This window comes from Zingiber officinale, chromosome 9A (genome assembly GCF_018446385.1).
Source record: "Zingiber officinale cultivar Zhangliang chromosome 9A, Zo_v1.1, whole genome shotgun sequence".
NCBI classification, from domain to species: Eukaryota; Viridiplantae; Streptophyta; class Magnoliopsida; order Zingiberales; family Zingiberaceae; genus Zingiber; species Zingiber officinale.
The window spans coordinates 108674974-108697956 of record NC_056002.1 but is presented as its reverse complement, the minus strand read 5'-3'; the positions used below and the strand labels follow the sequence as shown (position 1 = coordinate 108697956).

Below are 22983 nucleotides of genomic sequence, written 5' to 3'. Positions count from 1 at the left end.
ATGACATCTAACTAACTTAAGCATTATCATGACATTTCAAATGATAGTAAATTAACTATGATGTCATGACATGACATATGACAAACAATATATGGCAAATAACATATAAAGGTATAAAAAATACTTAATTCTAGCTTTAGTTGTCATTTTTGATAATTTTGATCATTTTGTCATAAATTCTATATTCCTAAGTGTAATAGATCTAAAATCATATACTAAAGATTTTTAGATCACTATGTGCCAATTAGATTGACTCTAGAAAACTCCTCAAATGTGGTTGGCACATCCTAATCACTTAGGAATAATTTTTAATTTCATTTTCAAGGCTTGATTACACCTTGAAAATTCCTAAAGTGCCACCTTTTGTCATGAATAGATTAACTACCTATTCAATTAAGGTTGGCACACTCTAATCCATCTAGCGTGATGGAATCATGCTCTTAGGAACCCAATACCTATTTGAGCTCATTGGGTTCACTAAATATTCACTAGGGATGACTTCCCTAGCAACAGTCCTAACGACCCTCTTAGGCTTTAAAGCCTTGGCCATTTGGGACTCATCAAGATCAACTCTAGGGGTGACTCCCCTTGTGACCTTGGTGATGGTCTTCCTAGCCCTAGGTCTTGTTCCATAATCGAATGGAACATTATGATAAGTGGGCTTGACCACTTGAGACTTAGGTTTGTGACTCAACCCTCTCATGTCCTTGGGCTTTTGCTTTTGACCCTTAGGCCCTAAAGATGATTTCTCCAAATTCTTAAGGGTCTTTTCTAAAGTGTCAAGTCTTGACCTCAAGACTTGATTTTCCTTTTCTAATACCTCAAGTTTTAATTTGTCATTTTTCTTTGAGATATTCCTAGACATATGTCTAGTTGTTTTGTGATTTCTACCTAGGTTTTCCTTAACCTTAGATGAGTTAGTCCTAGGGTTGGCATTTCTAGTATTGTTCTTGTCTAGGCTAACATGTTTTGCATGTAAGCTATCGGTTTCTAAGATTATCATGCTTATCATTATTGACAATTGCAATAAAATTACTAGCATGTGTCTTATAAGGATTGCAAGAATGTGCCTTAAAGGATACCTTAGGGTTTGCCTTAGCTCCCCCTATAGATGTGTTTGGTCTCTTGTCCTTGTGAGGTTGTCTCCCCCTCGGACATTGACTTCTATAATGTCCCCTTCGCTTGCATTGGAAGCACACCACGTGCTCCTTGCTCTTGCGTTTCGGGACTCCGACTTCCTTGACCTTTGGTGCCGGTGGAGTCTTCCTAATCCTCTTTGGACATTTACTCCTGTAATGCCCATATTCCCTACACTCAAAGCACATTATATGTAATTTACTTGAAATTAAATTGCTTGAGTTACCTAGGGTTGAAGATGGTTGTATGCTTTCTTCTTCATCCCTTCCGAAAGTAGAGGCTTCTTCTTCTTGCTCCAATCTTGAAGAAGAACTCTCCTCCTCTTCTTCCATAGATGTTGAGTAACCCTCAACTTCTAATTCCTTACCTCCATGAAGTGAGCTATTTGACTCACTTGACTCCTCTTCATGACTTGAATTGGAGCTTCCCTCATGGAACTTGGCCAAGTTGTTCCACAATTCCTTGGCATTGTTGTAACCACCTATCCTACACAAGATATCGTTAGGTAATGAGAATTCAAAAATTTTCATTACCTCGTCGTTGATTACGGATTGGTGGATTTGTTCCTTCGTCCACCTCTTCTTCTCAAGAATTTCTCCTTCTTCATCCCTTGGAGGAACAAAACCTACTTGTACACAATTCCAATTAACTAAGTTAGTCATAAGAAAGTACTTCATTCTTACCTTCCAAAACGCAAAGTCGTCGCGATCGTAGAAGGGTGGAATCGTGACGTCTTCTCCAAGTCCATCCATTCTCTAGATCGTGCTCCCCGGGTGTTAATCCGATGAAGAGCGACCTCGCTCTGATACCACTTGTTAGGACCTTCGGCTGCGGCTAGAGAGGGGGGTGTGAATAGCCGACCCCAAATTCGTGTTTCTTCCTACGAATTAGGTTAGCGCAGCGGAAATAAAATAATAGAAACGAGAACGAGAAGATCAAACCTTAGACACAGTGATGTAACGAGGTTCGGAGATGATACTCCTACTCCTCGGCGTGTCCGTAAGGTGGACGAAGCCTATCAATCCGTCGGTGGATGAAACCCCGGATAACCGGCTAATATGAACTCCTTCTGGGTGGAGAAACCTCACCACAAAGTCTTTGCAACAGCAAAACAGAGGAGTACAACAATAGAGGAAGCAAACAAGAACAATAGAAATTGTAAACACACTTGCTTGCCTTCTCGTCTGGAGTCCGTTGATGAAGCAGCAGCTTCACGGATGCCAGCAGCAGGGAAGCTCACGCGAAGCTTCAAGACGTATGAGCTCAGCAAAGCTCGCAGAAGGAACCAGGAAGAACTTGCAGAAGCAAGAAGAATATCCTGTAGAGTCGCTCGACTCTTTATATAGCTGAACCTGCAAACTTGTGTAGGCAAAAGAAGACACAGAAGACCGAGATCTAGCCGTTGTCACTCACAACGGCTAGGTCTGGACCGATCAGGCTCCAACCTGATCGGTCTACACTGTCCCTGATCGGTCTTGGGGACCGATCAGGCTATGTCCTGATCGGTCCAGGAGGAGTCTGATCGGTCCCTGGACCGATCAGCCTTTCTCCTTCTTCTCTTCTGTTTGCTTCCTGATCGGTCTTCAGACCGATCAGATAATCCACAGAAGCATTCTGTTTGGTTACTGATCGGTCACCAGACCGATCAGCCGTATCACTGGATCGGTCCCCAGATCGATCCAGAGCTTGGTTTTTCCCAATACCAAGTCCCAAGTCTCCCACACCAACATTCGGTCAACCTTGACCTGTTGGTACATCATGCTTAGCATCTGGTCACTCCCTTGACCTGCTAAGACTCCCCACCAAGTGTCCGGTCAATCCCTTTGACCCACTTGGACTTTTCTCTTCGTGCCAAGTATCCGGTCACTCCCTTGACCTACTTGACCTTCTCAACGCCAGATGTCCGATCATCCTTGATCCATCTGGATTTTTCCTTGCCCGGCTTCACTCACCAGGACTTTCACCTAGCTTTACTCACTAGGGTTTCCAATCTGCCTGGCTTCACTCACCAGGACTTCCAAACTGCCTAGCTTCACTCACTAGGACTTTTACCTGGCTTCACTCACCAGGATTTTCCATCTGCCTTCTTGGTCTAGAGAACGAGCTACCGAGCCCTCCCTGACCTAGTCCGGAGAATGAGCTACCGAGCCCTCTCCGACTTCATCCGGTCCAGAGAACGAGCTACCAAGCCCTCTCTGACATAGTCCGGAGAACGAGCTACCGAACCCTCTCCGACTTCCACATCAGGTCCAAAGAACGAGCTACCGAGCCCTCTCTGACCATAGTCCGGAGAACGAGCTACCGAGCCCTCTCCGACTCCATCAGGTCCAGAGAACGAGCTACCGAGCCCTCTCTGACCACAGTCCGGAGAACGAGCTACCAAGCCCTCTCCGACTTCCACATGCCAAGCTTCCATACTTGTACTTCTCCGTGCCAAGTCCCTGCTTGGACTTTTCCCATGCCAAGCTCCCTGCTTGGACTTCTCGAAATAGATCAACTCAAGTCGGGTCAACCAGGTCAACCTTGACCAAGGGTTGCACCCACAACCTCCCAAGTTTTCCAATATTCTTGATACAACTCTTCTATTCTCGTCAAACATCAGAATAGAACTTTTCTATTCTCGTCAAACATCAAAATACAACTCGAGTCAGGTCAACCTTGACCTAAGGTTGCACCAACAATTTTAACACTGATGACATACGCCCTACCGAGCGGCGAGAGGTCTTCGTCTTCAATGACTTGGCTCGGATAATTTTTACGCCCGGCTGATCGGCCCGGGGTCTTCGACATTGAGTCGGTGCCTCGGATCTTATACATCATGGAGATAGGCCGCTCGGCAGATAATGCCAATTGTGTTTAACATTTTGCTTCCTGCATTTCAAATATACAACCAAACGGAAAATATACAGCACACATTATATTGGTGCACCTTTCACCCTGCCCCGGAAAGGCTGGAGATAATTTGCGCTTCATGGTTGATCCAAGTTCCAATCCATCTTCATCCGCTCGGCGGTGCTCCCCCTTGAATGCTGGTTGGATCATTGTCTCGGGGGAGGCGTCCGCTCGGGGATCATTGCCTCCGCTCGGCCACCTGATGCTGATGTTGTTTGTTGCTTCAGTCGCTCGGCTTGCGCATTCTCTCTCTGTTGCTCCACGAGCTTAGCTGCTCTTGCCTTGATTAGAGCGTCGAACTCCTTCGTGGAGAGCATCACCGTGTGCGGTCGTCCAGCCTCGTCCATTGCTTCCGATCGGATGCAGGAGCGTTCCCACAGACGGCGCCAAATTGATCCTGTCCGAAGGCTGAATCAACGGACGCTGGGCACGTGGCGCTCTCCGGTTGCTAACGTGGGTCTTCGAATGCTGGTGCGAACTTCCGGCGATCCTGCAAAGAAGTCGGGCCGGGAAGGGGTTCCCGGCGGCGACCCTCCGACGCTCAAGTCAGGCAAGCTAACCGTGAAGAAGTGGCTCCCAAAGTTGTAGAACGCGTACCTTCGGCGAAGGATGAGGGCCTTTATATAGGGCAGTAGAGAAGCGAGTGCACACATACAAAGGTGTACACGTGTCCTCAGCCCATACCCCAATAAGGGTCTGTCAGTGAGCTTACCTGACCCCATACTGTTACAGTCCAAGCATGTCTTCGATGGGACAGCGGAACCCCCTGTCGTAAGATTTGGAGTATGGCCTAAACGTAGAACATGCCCGCTGTCAGAAAAAGATGTCCCTTGTCCTTTTTTCCCTTTTGCTTCCGGTCGGGCGTCCGGCCGGCCCGCCTCCGGGCGTCCGACCGGCTAGCCTCTGCCTTACGTCCGGTCGGGCACATATAGTGGTCTACTTGGAAGACTCTCGGTGATGTTCTTTGTGGAGACTGTTAGCAGTATGCTACCTCATATTTCGGCCGAGCGTGCCCTCCGCTCGGCCCTACGATCCTGTACCATGAGCGTCGGGGCCCAGCTTCCTGCTGGGGCGCCCTTTGCCATCAGTTAGACACCGGTCAGACGGCCGGGTGTTCGACCCACCCATCTCCGGTCGGCCACCTGACCCTTTGACTTCCACGCGGCGTTGACTCCCCAGAACGGGGGTCCCCTGTTCTTACCGCCGGATCACTAATCATGTTTTATTTCTGTAGAAATTGATAATTTTCTTATTAGACTGATAACTTGGGTTATGTGAGGATGGGTATTATTTGTTTCTTGATGTTTGAGTATTGTCTTGTAGCCATCATATTTATGTTTAGCTTTATCTTTGCAAAATGCTCCAAAAGTGCTAATTGATAAAAGATATTTTGGAGTGATAGGCAAGTCCAGAATATGCCTATATTGGAGTAAAATTTCATAAATTTCAAAATAGGAGCAGTGCTCATATTCATAAATTGGAGTAATATTTCTAAACATGCTTATATTGTTGTGAGGTAGTTGGTAGTTTCATTATAAAAAAAATGTCAATTTTCTAAACATGACAATTTAACTATATTCTCTACATTCACTTTCATTTTTTCTTTTGATTTAGTGAAGAGGAAGTGAAGAAGAAGGTTTACAACGTCTATGTGAGTGATTCTTTAGATTTGGATGTGAAATTGACAAGGAGACATCTAACAAGCTGGAAGGTTTGTGTTAATTATGAGGAACTAATATTTTCTTTACTTTTTTTCTTTATTTAAAGAGAAAAAATAGTGTTGTTCTATTTCTATGATGTTTAAGTTTTTATAAACTGAGATTTGTTTTACTTTCTGTACTGAGTAACCAAATAGGCCATTTTCTATGGAAAGTTTTTGATTGCCACATGATGCCTTAGTCAATTTTAAATTTTAAAAATTTATAGCATTTTTAATTTTTCTTATTGCTTGGATTTCTATATATAAAATTTAATTCATTTATATCAAGTTTTCACTTATTTAGGATAAAAACATTTAATTCTTAACTACTCTATTGAATATATTGTTTAAGATACTCAAACTCAAAGTGAATATATTTGTGATAGGTTTTTATGGTGTTTTCTTCGTTCTTCTAGATTCCTATGCTGATGCTGACAATAAAGATTATGGAGGTAAATTAATTAGGCTACACTTCTTTATTATTTTTCAATTTGGTGTCAAAATTTTATGTTAAATTACTATACTTATCTTTTTGCATTCTTGAGTTAAAAATTTCTCTATTGTCAGTATTTTTTTTTTGTTAAGAATTCTAAGTGATTGTTCTTTCAAAACACTTCTTGTATTCTGAATGAAATTGATTACAAATAAATTTGTTATTCTTGGATAATTTAATAGTGTAGGAATGGAAAAAGAATTTATATATATAGTTTTGGAATTAATGTTTCATTCTTATTTTTAGGTTAGAATTATATAAATTTATACATAAATAAAAAAGTAATAGTCATTATAAGAAAAAAAATCTTTGTACAACTAAAAAGTTTCCTTATTCTATTTTTAGAAATAAGATTTTATAGATTACAATAACTATTACTTAAATTGATGAAAGGATAAAATTAGGACATAATTAATAATTTCACCTAGGGTATTTCAATAATTAGAGCCGGCTCTGTACTCTACCATATGTGTCGACTCCCATTGGCTCCTACCATTGGCTTTGTGACTCACGTATCAAGCTTTTTTTTCTATGTCATTGTCAACTATGAGGTTCCACCCTCTATGACTTTAACTTTCATTGTGTAATAAAAGTCACTCTTTCCTCTTTTGTTGGGTTAACAAACCGTTCAGTTTACTTAAATGAATATCATTAACTTTTTTCTTTCTTTCTTTCAGGATCATATAAAATAAGATTTGGACTATGTCCTATAATATCAAATTGAATCATCATGCCTGTCAAATCCCGTACCATTTCCATCTGAATTTGTCATTGATTGAAATCTTGTGATTCTAACAATTATGACAAAACTTACCCATAAGTAGTAAATTTGAACTCCTACTCGTCTGAACTACACCATTAAATAATTCTACGTTAGAAAAAATGTAAATGGAAAAAAAATGGTGGATGGAAGAGACTTCACGTGAGAACTTTAGTCCCATGTTTTAGAGTTAAGATGTAATAGTTGGTTTATATAGAATCATAAGTATTGAAGTTTTCTTTTTTAAGTATTGAAATTATGAGCATTTACATGGGGAGATATTCTCTCTCGCAAGTAAATTAATCAGTATTTGACCATGTAAATTAACGGAGACATTAATGTGTCAACGATAAGATGTTAATGGCGAATTCATAACCACTTAGATAATAATAACTGACCATTGATAATCGGTGGGATCATTGACGATCAGATGTTAATAGTGGCTGATCATTGATGACTGACAGGGTCATTCAACACAGCTAAAGGTTGACACTCCTATTTAAGGAGATAGTGATCATGAATAGAAAACTAGTGCAAGAGGCATAAGAAAAATAGATGAAAAATCTATCTACTTCATTTCTCTCCGCAGTGTATTTCGTTTAGTAGAATCTTGATGATAGCGTTCGAGTACACAGTCGGTTTGCCACTAACAATTAGTATTTGGTTGTATACGTGATTTTTTCCTTGTATTTTGAGAAGTAAACGTTCATTGTAACATCGAAGCACTATCGGAGAGGACCAATTTATTTTAGAAAACTGAGTTGAACATCGACCTTGACGAGGTCTTCTATGTTTCCGAGCACTTGAAAACCCATTTGGAATGGAGATTACTTCCCGAGAACTCTACATCAATTCTCGATCGGCTAGACAACCTCCTAAGTACTATGACTTTGTTCCCGAGCACTCGACCCATGTAGACTCTGCCACTTAGCAATCCGTCAGTGACATTCCATTCATACTCGGATAACTCGATAGCTCATATTTTCTATCAACGATTTGGGATTATCATATCACACCATCTAAATTAGGTAAGTCTAACATTTGAGATTATCATATAATTTTCAATTCAAAATATCCTTGGTACAATATTGTCTAACATTTTATCCATATGTTTACCTCTCTCTATTCTTTTATCCTTTTGAGTAACTAGATACGTTATCCTCTGAGTTATCCTCTGAGTAAATAGTCCCTTATGAGAAGAAGAAAAAACAAAAAAGGCCACCTTTGCTTGGGGCTCGGTTGCCATGACTACTGTTTAAGCTTCTCACGTGCCCAAGTCAGTGGGCTTTTGTTCTTTCTCCCCACCCTCCCTCCCTCCTTGGTTATCAGATCGACCTCAAAAGGATCACCAAATCTCTGCACTATAAATATTTGGCCTCAGTTATGAATCCCATGGATTCTGCTTCTGGTTTGGCAGTCTCATCTGTCACCTGCTGCTCCCCATAAATGGTGTCTCTTCAGTTTAGTTTGATGGCACTTTCAAACCTCTCATCAACCCTCTTCACAGACCTCCCCTCACACACGTCTCCATCATGCCTGCCCACTCATTGTAACTAAAGGAAAAGAGATTCACCCTTTTAATTCTTCTACCTTCTTTCCTCCTCCTACTGTTCTCACGTGTTTGAGCTTAATTTGATCACAATTAAGCTGACCGTCTCTGCTCTAGACTAAGACAAAGATAATCCACCTAACTCTACTTCTACAACCAACTGTAGCTGTCCAAGCTCTAGTACTAGCATCAAGATCATGCCATGCTTCGTTAACTTGAATTGTACGTGGGATTTAAGGTCGATTCCTCAGGCAAAACAGTGGTCTTCCGGAGTCGATGCAAACATGCATGTACCACCTCTCGTCTCATGAGAAGACACTTGAGTGTGCATTTTGAATTGAATGGATCTGAATACTGACTGAGAAATTACCGGAGGAAGCAAGTTACCGAAGAGTGAAAACGTTCGTTCCTTCATGTGACATTGTCTTCTTTGCTACCCTGAACATGAAGCATCTTTTCACCTCACTGTCAAACACTGGAACCACTGTGATCGCCAGTCTTTTTTTTTTTTTTTTCTCAACTCCCCTTCCACCACTTCACTGCTGTTTTCCTCACACATTCAGAGAGTTAACTGTTCACCACATGATTGCAGGTCTGCCCGTGTCTCAGCTTTGAGTACACCAAATGGTCCTCAGAGTTGGAAAAGAAGACAACAGAAAAGGTCTTCGCTTGCCTGACCAATGGCCAGGCATTTTTCCATGCCATTTATGGCGGGTGAAATGATGACCCCACACCCTAGCATTCTGGGCCAGGGGAGCTACGAGCCCTGTTACTGTCCCTGTTGCTGCGAAAGGGGGGCCGTTACCACTGACGGAGGGCAAAGGCTGTGGTTGCAGGGCAGGCAGTAGGTGGAGTTGTGTCAAACAAGTTGCTGTTGTTGCCTTTGGCCACATCTCGCTGGGACACTCTCAGTCTTCCACTCGGGATTCATCTTCCAACACTCTTTTAACCATTGGAAACTAGAGTTCTGTTTCAGAATGCTCAGGCCTATTTGATGCTCAATCTCTCCCTCTCCTTTTCATGGCTTGCAAGTTGCAATATAAAGTAGTTGTTTTGTAGAGTAAAAGTAAAACACTTGTTAAGCTTTTGTTCTGTCAGCAAAATAAATGTCTGATTAATTAGTAGATGTATTAGTCTAGTTCTTTTTTTTTTATTTGCAAGTATGGGAATGGTTTAGATCTCTTGATCGAATATAGGAATTATAGATATGAGAGTCTGAACCTTTTGGAACTATAGTTGTTCTTGTTTGTTTGAGACCGATGAAGAACAAGCCATAGATGAATTGCCTCCGTTGTTGTTGTTATTGTTAGATCAAGTGCGTAAGACCCGTAATTCAAAATGTTATGGTTAAAACATATTCTGTCAGACTTAGAGATGTATATACAGAAGTTCTCCATTTAACTATATTTACTAAGAATTTAATTCTAATTTGTGCCATAAAATACTTTATTTCCTATGTTAAATTGCGGTTGGATTTCTTCTTCTTCCACTTTCCCTGTACAATTGGGAAAACAACCTAACTATGTAACTGTATTTGATTCTTAGCCGAAGACAATGCAAAGACTGATCATCTGAAATTAATCACTAAAATGAAACAGGACAACAAGAGTCAACCTAACCAGAAAACGACAGTGAAAACGCTACAATCCAAAAGAACAGAAGATAAGTTTTGTCAAATCTCTTAAATGCATTGGGTGATTCAAGCAGCCATTAGTAAGTACTAACTCATGCTGCACTCGGCAACCGAAATTCTATAAAATGAACACTCCTGCCTTAGAATCTTCTTCCTTTTCCTCATTTCTAAGTTTGCTGCTCATTCGTCCAAAGCCTTTCTTCTCGTTTTTCTGCGTAGGAAATGAAGCTTAATTTATCTAAAAAAGAGACGGTGCAGCGGTTTGGTTGGGAGCTTAAGGCTCTTCCAGAAAGCAAAAGAAATCACTGGAATTTGAGACAATTCTTCTATCCGATGTTCCTCAATTGCCATTATGTCTTCTTCTTGCATGCCGACAGTGCAGTGAAAAGGAACTGGAGTGGGCTTAAAGATAAGAAGAACGACAAATCTGACAGCATTTTGAAAGCTAAGCTTGCATTCACAGCATCAATTTTCTTGATCAATGTTTTTTTTTCTTCATGTCTTCAGTAAGATAAGACAAGACAAGACAAGACAAGACAAGACAACAGAACAGAGAACGATTCAACAACTATGCAGCAAATAGTAGAAGAGATCAATCAAAAGTTTGCATGTGCCTTGGCTTATATATGGAACGTAGAGGCTTACTAGGAATGAAGGAAGGGGAAAGTTCATACATAAATTAATTAAAGATCCAAGCAGCAAAGTATAGGTTTGCTGCTGCTACAAAATTTCCCTTCTCTTTCACACTCGACTCCAAATGTGTATCTTTTACTCCTCACTTTTGCTTTGCTTTGCCCTGCTCTGGTCACTTCCTTTGCCTACTCCCTTATCTCCTATGTTGCACCAACACCAAGGAAATCAATGAAGGCTATCCTGATCTTCTCTCTTCCATGATCTGCTTCCCCTTGTGGCCAAGCGTTGCTCCTTGCAGAAGCCTCGGCAGTCGAGTAATTAGGATGATCGATCGCAGGTTCTATCTCCATGGGGGCGACTCCAGAGACATTCAATCCTGCATGTACAATAAACAAAGGCCTCATACGCATAGATATATATTAAGCATCACGGCATTGCAGCAATGGAACCAATTAGCTAAACAAGAACGTGTCCCGTACCACTGAAGATATCACAGGGAGGGAAGGATTGGGTTTGGAGAGGACTGCAGAAGGTAGGAAAAGTCCTGGCGAAGGAGGAATTGAGGGAGAGGTCAGTGCAGGTGGAGGCGGACTCGTTTCTGATGCTGGTGATGGTGGAGGAGTCACCACTGCAAGCATTGATGGGTATGTTCAGCTCCATCCTTCTGGAAACAAGGGTGTGAGGTGGAAGTGGAGGAGAGTCTAAGGAAGAAATAGCGGTGGGCTTCCTCCTCCTATAGGCAGATTGCTCTCTGTGCTTCCTTGCCATGATCACATGCCAATGATTCTTCACTGCATTATCTGTCCTCCCGGGGAAGAGCCTGGCAATCAGTGCCCATTTGTTGCCATAAAGCCTGTGAGCAGCCAAAAGTCTATCTTCTTCCTCCTCAGTGAAGGCACTTCTGTTGATCCTTGGGTCCAACTGGTTGAACCACCTCAGCCTGCAGCTCTTCCCTGTCACAACTCACAAAGCAAAGCAGAGGAGAATCATCAAAAGCCAGAACACATAAAAAAATGGGCAGCTGGTACAAAGGTTCGTCCATTCGACATGATTGTTTTGTTACCTGATCTTCCTTCCAGCTTCTCAGCAATCAGATTCCAATTCTGAGGGCCATACTGAGAGACAAGCTCCTTGAGCTTGGCATCCTCGGCTGGTCTCCAGTGACCCCTGACACAGAGCTTCTGCTGCTGTTGCACGCTCTCGAGATTGAAACTATCGTCGCCAGCTTGATCAGCTTCCTCGCCTTGGTTGCTGCTCTTCTCGCCCTTCTCATGGTACTCCTTTCCCTCTGCAAAACACTGCAATCCCCAAGCTTGTTCACCACTGCTAGCCAAGCCCTTCTCCCTAGAACTAGAAGGAGGAGAAGAAGCAGAAGATCCAACGAATGAAGGCAGAAGTGGTCCTCCAGCAAACAGCCCAATGTCACCAGCAGGTTTCATCTCATCCGAAGCCATTTTACTTCTTCAAAAAGGACCAGAAGAAGAAGAAGAAAAAAAATACAAACAAACAAAGAAAAGAAAAGAATTTAATGAAGCACTGTTGTTATTGCTTTCTCAGGATGTTTGAGGAACGAGACCTACACAACATGAAGATGGAGGAAATCAAAGGGTGAAGTGGGGGGAGACAGCATTAGCATTGATAGAAGGAAACCGAGCGTCCTCTCTCTCTCTCTCTCTCTCTCTCTCTCTATAACACACACACACCTGTGAGCTGTCTCCATGCTTCCCTTATTCTGAGACTGATAACACTGTGGGGGGTGTGGGCATTGGGGGACGCAACCACAGGGTTCAAAAGGGAGCCACTCGTGTGGGTGGGAAGTCTGAGTCTTCTCGCCATTCTCCTTTATATTGGAGCTGCACCCTGTCTCTCTCGGCCTGGGCAAAACCACCAGAACTCCCTTGTCCATTAGCAGGCACACACAATTCTTGCCAATGCCCCAAAAAACACAGTCGATTCAGATAAACACCAAACAAAAATATTGGCTGAAAGCAAAGGAAAACAAACAAATCTGCCCATAAATGGAGGAACTACTGCTGCCTTTGCTAGTTGGCCATCTCAATTTTCGTGGTACTTGTACAACTTTATTCACTGTACCCCTTTCCTAACTCTTGTCCTTTCCCATGACTCCTCCCAAACTTATCTTTAACTTCTCATTTCAGATTGCTTTTAATCGATCTCAAAAACATAGTTTTTTTTTTTTTTTTTTTTTTTTTGCTTTTCCTGTAGATCTTCAGGGAAAAAGACAATCAACCATGACATTTGACAATTACTGATTGATTTCTTCATTATGAAAGCAGCCACTATCTCACCAGTGACAATTCTAAATTTACAAGCCTTCGTTCATAATGTCAGCGAATTGATATTATTAACTAAATTTTGTTCTTATGAACACATGTTTGTAGAAAGGTTAAGCGTAAACAGTTTAAAGTGTTTGATTCCCTATACTATGCTCTTCTTTCAACTTCAAAAGGTTTCCCTTTCTTTTGTTTTTTCTTTAAGAGAGCTTCTCATAGGTAATCATTCTAACATTTCTTCCAAAAGTGGTATCTTGGAATTTGAACCTGTTGCCTTCTCTCAAAAAATATTAAGAGTGGCATGCAGGGTGGAGTTCCATTAGTTGTTTGGTAGAATTGACCAAAAAAAAAAAAAGAAGGGTAATTGATATCCCCCACAGTAAAAGGCCAAATACGATTCTCGTGTTTTTAAACCTAATATACATTATAACTGACGTTTTAATTCTAAGTCAACTTTGCAACTCATGAGATGAAAATTGTATCCTGCACTGCGAGTGAGACAGAGCATTATGGAGGAGAGCCGATTCTGCTTTTGCTGTACTTTCCACTTTCCCTTTATTAACTGGCTCGAGTAATTACTAGTTGGTTTTAAAATTAGTTCGAGTTAATCCCTGTCCCACCCTCGCCTCTTTATCAGTCAAAGAATAGTTTGGAGTTCAAGAAATTTGACTTGTTGAGTTATGACAAACAACAATCCGAGTCCCACGACATGTTTATGTTTTGATCGTAAAACACAACGTCCAAAATAATAATAATAATAATAATAATAATAATAGATTTGATTTTTGGACTGACTGATGACTTGGTGATTTTGACACCAAACAGATGCTGTGACGCCCCTTGTTTTGGACTGTTCAGGGGCCGTTGCAGGTAGGTGTTAAGGGGGGCAGCAGGGCGAGCTGCTTCCTTTCCACCTGCTTCCTCAATTTTTTTTTTTTCATTTATGTTATAAAATATTTCATTTATTTTTTTTATTTTGGCCTTTTATCCTCTGCATGTGTCATGAATTCTAATATTGCATGAGACGAGTCATCCTTTTCTTCTTGGTTACGTGTTGACGCACGAAATGGGAGACGACTGGGAGAGGGAAAGAAACGGCCACTACGGTCAGATTTGGAAGGACGTGGCGCATGTGTTGGTGGGTGGATGGAGTTGCACTTGAAACCGCCCACTGTCACCTTGCAACGGACCGTTTGATACGAGTCTCGTCCGTTGCGCATTTATAGAAGGATTGTGCTCCTTTTCGGGTACGTTTTCGTCGTCTCGTTATCTCCTATCGGGGGGTTTTGGACGCTTGTGAAACCGTTTTATGCTTTGGCTGCATGAATGGTTACAGGGAGCGGGCGGTGGCTACGTGTGTTCGTACAGTTGGTGCGGGGCTGCGTGAATGGTGACATGGAGATGTGTAAAAAAAACAAAGCCAAATTACAGAAGGAAGATGATTAAATAGGAACGAACAGAAAGATCATTTATCGAACCCAAACAAACTCCTTAAAGCTTATATATTGATGCCCATATAAAATATGTTGTTAATTGATTGATTGCCTAGAGAACGATCACTGGCACTGACCTAGGAATAGAATACTTTTATTTTCAATCTTATTGGCTGTATGGTCAAATGCCTAGGAACAAAAGGGTTATGTTTTCTTTTACTCAACTGGCATTATCTCAAAAGTCCCTTATAGCCAACTTACAAGCTCCACGAAAAACCATCAATCAGATACAAAATTCGTAGTCTTCAATGAGTCTTTTATGCTCGTTACCTTGGCACATTGAATGGTAGCTTCACTCAGCTCCACTTACAATTTTAACTTAAACGCATTAATCAAACATTAAAATCCTATTATTATTGCTAATCACAAGGAACCGACAATCATCCTTTGACAAATAGCTTAAATTAGGTATAAACAGTAGTAAGCATGAATGAAAATTAGATTCAACTCAAATCAATTTTCACTCAGAGCCCAAAACTCTTAACCTATCTTGAAACTCGCCCTTGAATTAGGCTACTGACACTCAAGTTAATTGGATCTAGGTCCTTCTCTCAATGCAAGCTATTAAACAAGGAAACGACACCCTCAAGTTGCCTGCTTCTTGAGGCAGAACTCTACCTTTTTGACGAAAATCTTACAATCTCCACTGTATATAGAAACATCTCCATTCTCCATACGCTACCCACTCCAACAACATAAACGAGAGTTGCACTGATCTATACATGATCATGAACATGATCATAATATGATATATCACAATAATATCACCATACAATATACATGATCACAACATGATAACACAATATCACATTAAGTAGCATTAGCATTCAACAAGAATGACAAGCCAATAAACCAAGGAAAGCTTACTTAAATAACTACTCTTTTGACAAACATCGACTATCAAAGAAGTAAAAATTATCATGTTATAGCAAACACACTTGTAAAAATAAATAAATAAATAAAATAAAATAAAGCATGATAGTAGTAATGGATACATTAAGATAACCGAGAAAATAAACAAACAATACAACAAGATAAGCATCTGCATACAATAAAAAGGGGTAATTAAATATCAAAGGTCCTACACAATTATACACAACCAAGCAGAACTAGTTAAATATGAAAAGCAACGGATACGTGATCATGTATCAAATATCCAAGGCACAACATCAAATATTCAAAGTATAACATCAGATAAGGTAATTAAATGAGATGGTAGACCTAAATTTCATAGGTGAATGGTCAACACGTTTGACTAGACAAAAAAATATATCCTTCAAATACAAAGACAATATAAATTGTTAGTAGCATATGCGTGCTCATGTGTATTCAGTTATCGTGTCAAGAATAGAGACAGCAAAAATAAGAATAAAACATTCCACAATATTAATACATTACAATATAACGTAATTCAAAGAGTATGCTTCTAATCCATAGCCTATGGCGCACCTGATATATCAGGCTCCACTATCCACTAAAATTACTTTTTCATAAGAGATGTTGAAGTAAACAATATGTCCCTTCTCTCAAACAGATGATGAAATGAATATCTTAAGTGAGAAGGAAATTACAAAGGACTTTTGTTGAAACCTTCATCTTCCCTTGGAAGCTTTGAGCACTTAATACTTGTTCGCATGAGAATTAAGAAAGATTTTATGCATAGTTACAAGTACAAAGATGTTCAATGGATCAATTTTGTCTACCTCTAGTCAATTGGAATGCTTCTCCAGTCGGCTATGTCATGGAATTATTTACCTTTAGTTAAATACTAAAGCTGCTAGTCAACTAAAAGTCATATCTAGTTTACTATTGCTCTAGCAGAATCATTTTGTTCGCCGACTCTCAGACTTAATTGACTTCCTAATCAACTAACATGTTTCAGTTTACTATTGCCACCAATGTTTCAGTCTATTGAAAGTGATTCTCCTTCACTTGGCTTACGCCCCCTATAGCCTATGCAAAGACCTAGGGCAAAGCTAAATCCATAAAATATTAGGGACTAGCAACCCCTTGGTCAAAGGCTTCAAAATAAACAATTAGGTAGTCTGCCCTACCCAGCACATTGTGTTTGATGTTGCTACCCAAACACAAACCTCCCTCACTCTCATATCTCCATGTCTTAAGCTCGTCGATGTTCCTTGCTCTAAAGCCCACTTCATGCAACGCTTATAGTCAATCAAATACACCAAGCACCTTGAGCTTGCATCACGTCGTCTAATCCTTCATCCTTATGAATACATCACCACTCAACACTCCACACGCTCTAGACTGTCCTCCAAGCTCTACCAAAGCTTAGACATTCATTCCAGGCCTCTAATCCATTGAGTGCAACCAACATACTGTGTCGAGTCAACCAACTCCGCAAGTTTTATGTGCAATATTTTAAGTTTGGGCACACGATGTATATATATCATTGGTACAAGTCAAACATAACTTAAACTCTTTACCAAAATCATCAAAACAACATATACAAATCTAACCACCTAGGAGCATTTGTTTCCACAACACTAGGATGCCCCTAAGATACAACACTACTCGAGTGGGAATTAACATCCTAAGTTCCACACTTGGAACATGGCCATTATCTATCTCCAGTATTCTTCATCCTACTCATGAAGTTGTTGCAACTTGAATTGCAATCAAGCTCACACTCATCTACTGAACGTATGTGACAAGCAATAAACACATGATAATGTGTGAAAAAGTTTGTCTCCAACTTAGAGTGCCCATCCTGACATCCTCTGAGCTACAAATGGTAGTGGTACTATTATTGGATCCTCATCATGATGCTCCTCCTTATCCTCATCTCCACCCTCATAATCCTCGAGACACTCAGTCCAAAATCGAGCCAAAGCAGAATGGAACATGTTAGGATGAAAATGTCCAATAAGCCCCTCAATGCAACCCTCTCTCCTCACAATCCTCTGGAAGCAGTAATGTCCAATACAAGCAGAGATAAACGACTTTTTCACTTTCACCTCCTTTCACTCTTTCCCCTCTCACTGCTATGGTAGTCAATTCTTCCACGCTTTGCCCATGTCCTTTCCCACCCTTTTCTCTTCTCACTTTCGCCTTCTGCTTCCTTCCTCTCAGGTACACAGAACTCAAGCGAGAGAAGGTGGCTATCCTGATCTAAGGATTGATTGTCTGCAAACAACTTATCCAATCTAAGAATTGATCATCTACATCTCTACGACTCGTGAAGCCTTGACACTATAATGACAAAACTTTACAGAATTTAAGGACATAATGGAATAAATAATGATTTCAGAATGGCCAATAATGAATAGTTTTAATGAACGAACAGACTATTCCAACTTGACCAAAACTTATAGGTGGTCTGTGCAGAGAAGAAACACACTGAAAAGAAAGCGAAAGTACTGACAGTTGACACCAAATCGTGCGATCTACTTTCGGTGCCTAGTTGCACAATATAATAATTCCAATGTAAGATTTATTTCAAAAATATGATAAGGCCACTGATCCAGAAGGGCAAGAGCTATGGTGCAAAATGGTGAATCAAGAAAAAGAAACTGAATCAAGAACTTAAAACAAAATCAAATTTTTGGCCAAGCAGCCAAATCATAGCATTTGTAATCAATAAACATTTTTGAAAGACAAAAATGTACTTTGATAAGTTGAATAGTTATTTTTCCAAAAATATTAATAGATTATGTAACCATTTACAGCCCAAACATCACCTTTAATTTTTTTTAAAAAAAATCATTTTGTAAGAGAATTCAGTACATAAACCAACACCTATAAGTAAAGTGGAAAGAATTTCTTGCCAATTTAACCAATTGCGTGACTAGAAAAATGTTGATGGTAGAACCAGAGTAAACGTATTAGTAACAGAATAATAATAAACTAAAAAAAAATCTTGAGTTTTAAATCAGCAAGGTCTTTACAAGAAACCATTCAGAGGACAGAGGATTTAAATAGGCCAATATAGTTACTCAAAATACTGCATAAGTCAAAAGGATCATGATAAACATTTTACCACCGAGGTGCTCAAAACATCATTTTAAATTATTGTAAAACAAGTTAAAAAATCATTTTATTGATCGCAGAAGCAGGAACTTCAGAAGGAGCAACATTCCAGTACAAAAAAGATTTATGTGCCAAGAAAGGATCTGCCATATAATTAAGTGTGAAAACATTTGCACAAAAGGTTTTCAAAATGCTGCCAAAAAAGAATTAAAAAAAAACAATAACAGGAAGAGGCTGCCAGAAATTTTGATTCAAAATTAATCATCTCATGGCCAGATAATTTTGACAGAAATAAATAGGTTTAGTAGAGAAAAACTAAGATTAATGATAATACTTCACTTCCTAAACTTGGCAATTTTGAAAATATAAACTAAACTCATAATACTTGCTGGAAATATAATGTTTTACCAATTGGGTTAGCATTTTAAAAGTTACGGTGGTATTTTATCATGGCAGAAATTGATGATATAACACAGCAACCTTTCTAATGAACTATGACCAAACAGTTGCATATCATTCTTCACAACATAAACAACCAAGATGACCTAATTAAAAGTATGATCAACATAAATAACCAAAATGTCTTAATTAAAGGTAAGTTCACTAAAGTAATAATCTGTTGAATAATTGAGATTTACAGGAGAATTAACTTGAAACATTAGTCATGAGAGTTGCAACTATTCACGGTCGACTATTGGGAACTTATCAGACAATTGTATTTTATAGAAAGCAATACAAAGGCTCCATGTGGATCTCAATGGAATTTCTCATTAAATTTAGCAAAGATAATTTTTTATTCATGTGAAAAGCTTTTCGGTACACTTGCACTATATTCAATGGGTCCCAACTCAAGGGTGTGTTTATGACAGGTAAATATCAAACATGCAAGTAAATTAAATTAGCTACACTTTTCTGGCTTCTTTAAAAAAACATTATGGATGAGAAAAAAAATTAAATTAGCTACACTTTTCTGGCTTCTTTAAAAAAACATTATGGATGAGAAAAAAAATGAACGGTGGGACTTGGAAAACGGAAACATAAACTACACAAGTAAACAGGGGAAGGAATCAACTATGATTGAGAAAGATCCAAGAATAGCAAAGAGCTTATAGAACTGAAGCATTAGAGTGTGTGCCTTCAAACACATCAAAAGCAATTCCTCAATTTGTTTGAAATTCTAAAGTTAGTAAGAAAACCATAAAAACAAAATCAATGGCGGTTGTCAAATCGAGGTTCATATCATGAATCAGTTTTGTTAATTGTTGAACCATCAATTGTATCGAACCGTCAATCTAAGGTTCAGATAAAAATTATAAAATCTATTAAAAAAAATTACTTAATTCAGAATAATTTCGGTATCTAATAATATGTAAAATAATATAATATTGCATTTGACAACATAATAGAATAGATTTGCTAAAAAAGATGTCATGTTGTGAGGAGTTAAATTATGTTTAAATACATCGTGAGTGCCTTGCCATTTTGGGTTGGATTGGACACCCTTTTGGGATGAACAATATAGAATAAATTCATTTGATTCATAACAAAATTGCACAAGTTCATGTGTCCCACTAATAAGAATGTACAATTTATAATTTATTTCATTCTATTAAGAATATAAATGAAATAAGCAATAGAAAACTTACTCACCAAATGTTTTTGACTTACAGAAATCATTGTCATCAAAGGTAGGTAACTTGGGCTTAACATGACTTCTAACTCACTAACATATCATTTTTATTGTCATTCTATTTATCAATATAAAAGGATTTATTCATTCTTAATCGATGATGAGTTCATAATTGGCTATCATCTACTTCGTGTCTCAATTTGAAGAGATGTTTTCATCCATATCATAGTCAACTTTGAGATTTCACTCTATTTAACCACATACTTCTATTGAATAATATAAATTCATCATTTCTTCCTTTCTTTTATATTAATTCAGTTTAGTTAATTCAGTTTAGTTTATAGTACATTTCATTTAATTTATTTTTTTATTGGTTAAATTTAACTTTTAATTGTTTTTTAAAATTTCAGAATTGTATAAAAATATAAGATTCATATTGAATTGAACTCAATCGTAACAGTTATTTCCAACTCGTATGCAAGAACCCTATTGTTTTATATACGAACCACATTGTATTGTTTGATAATTTGTGAATCATACGATTCTGAAAACTATGCTGACAACAACAATCAGACAATCCTATAAGGTAGCGAGTGAGTTCACTAGGGTACAATTGCACAGGAAAATATCAGGAACCAACAGGGCAACTAATAGTTGCCACTGCAAGCCAATAGACAGAGAAAGAAGGAAAAAGAAACTAGTTTGTATTGCTCATAGTGTCATGTTGTTGCAGCTCCTACTATACAAACCACAAAAAACATTCAATCGTATCCCCAAAATAAAATTTGGAAGGAAGAAGTGCTTCTGAATGAATCCTAAATCTACTCATAAACGTCAGCCAATTAGTAACAAACTGGTTGACAACATTGGCAAATATTAACTGGCAGTTTGTTCTGTCAGTAAATGATAACTAGACAATAAAAAATGTTATTTTTCACTCCCTCTTTTTTTTCTGTCTATACAAGTAATCGTATGGGAGAGGAAATTGTTTTTCATTCTATTCCTCATGTTTCTGTCCCACATCCTCTTCTCTCTCATTTTCTATCCTCACAATCCCAGTAAACAAAGCCTAATTGATTCAGATTGGAGTTCAAATATAAGCGAAAGGTCAGTAAAAACTGTTAAAATTTGATAGTAGTTATACCTGTGATTATCTAACGACCCAGGTAAGTGCCTAGGCCACCCGTTTGCCCGTGTCCTGTTTGGCTCCTAGCAGAGCTTCCCTGTGCGGTTGAGGAATTTCCATATCCACCTTGCGCATGTCCCTGTGAACCATAACCTCCCATCATCCCAGAATTCACACTCTCCCCAACACCACCACCACCATACCACCACTGCGCAAACAATGCCCAGAGTTGTTTGGCAATGTCCCAGTAGTTCCTACCACCCCACTGGACCGAAAATTACCCGGGATGTTTGTCAAGCCTAACCCAGATCCGTGGGTAGCAAGCCAAGCAGTGAGAGCCTGCCCAAATGCAGGATTCAACCCGGAAGCCATTGCACCTGCTGGCTGAATAGACTGCTTAAACCCCATTCCAGAACTTGCTGGAGCCATGAGGTGCCCAGCACTTGTGGCACTTGAGAGAAGACTCCTAACTCCACTAAAAAATGGAGGATTATCACTCGTTGGCAAATTTGGCCCAAACATTCGACCAGCCCCATGATGCAGACGACCATGTTGAGCCCCAAAACCATGAAACTGAAATCCCGGCTTATTTGGCTTTGGCCCATCGATTGCCTTCTGACAATGTAATATATGACCCTCAAAATTCTTGTGATGTTCCTCCAATGCTTTCTTCACACTGTCAATCGTCTTGTAAACAAATAAAGCAAAGCCCTTGGGCTTTCCAGTCACCTTATCCAGTCCTAGAGGCCCCTCCTCGACCTCCCCGTACTTGGAAAAGAACTGAAGCAGCTTTTGAGGGTCAAGCTCCGCCCCGACGTTGCTTACAAATATTTTCCTTTGTGTGTTGTCTGACACTTGAGGAACAGGTGGCGGAACAGGCCCTGCTGAGGCGAGCTGGCAGGCAGTCATCCGGTTGCCAATCTTCTTTTGGGGCGTCTGCAGGGCGCCACGGGCACCGATCCGATGCTTAAATAGAATAAACCCATAGCCCTTGGGTTTGCCAGTCGCTTAATCCATGACTGCGTTGCAGTCCTCGATCTCGCCATACTGGCGAAAAGCAGCAGTAAGAATCTCAGCGCTGGTGTCCCAACCGAGGCCGTGGACGAAGATCTTGCGATGGGAGGATCGAGGTCAGCGATGCGATGTATCTCCGACAGTAAGTCCGGGTGCTTCACGGCTGCGTCACGGAGAAGCTCGATGATGTGATCTTTGGGAAAGGGATCGAGGAGTTTCTGGATCGAGGCCGGGTCTCTGTCGTTCTCATCGTGTTCGTCGACTCCGCCTTTATGCGCGTTTTCGACGCCATTTCCCACCTCCGCGACACCTACGTCAAGGTCCGCGGAGAGGCCATCATGGATCTGGGGGTCCGAGTCAGCTCCAGACGGATGTTGTCCCTCTTGAAATTCAGTGACCGGGACATCTCCGGATGCTTGCTCCTGGAAGGCACCCGCTTCGGCGTGCATTTTCGCCGCCGCAGCGGGCGAGGTAAGCTTTCGCTTCTTGGCCACGGCGGCGGAGACAAAGAAAACGAGGCTAGGTTTCTGCAAGACGACTCGAAGTCGAAGTAGCCGTCGTCATTTAAATGTCCCATTTTTCAAATATCCTAAAATTTTCAAATTTCACAATTAAATATCTCTAAAAATAAAATTAAATG

At 40.0% G+C, this 22983-nt stretch overlaps 1 protein-coding gene and 1 pseudogene across 1 annotated transcript; both read right to left on the bottom strand.

Moving 5' to 3' along the window:
* Nucleotides 1-10739: 10739 nt before the first annotated feature.
* Nucleotides 10740-12834, bottom strand: LOC122020902 (transcription factor CSA-like). Its single transcript, XM_042578947.1, has 3 exons — nt 11860-12834; nt 11276-11749; nt 10740-11172 (listed from the first exon to the last, which is right to left on the bottom strand). The coding sequence occupies exons 1-3, from the start codon at nt 12248-12250 to the stop codon at nt 10997-10999; spliced, it is 1041 nt and encodes a 346-aa protein (XP_042434881.1). The 5' UTR covers nt 12251-12834; the 3' UTR covers nt 10740-10996.
* A 2112-nt stretch (nt 12835-14946) lies between these two features.
* On the bottom strand, nt 14947-22878 carry LOC122020223 (annotated as a pseudogene).
* Nucleotides 22879-22983: the final 105 nt, after the last annotated feature.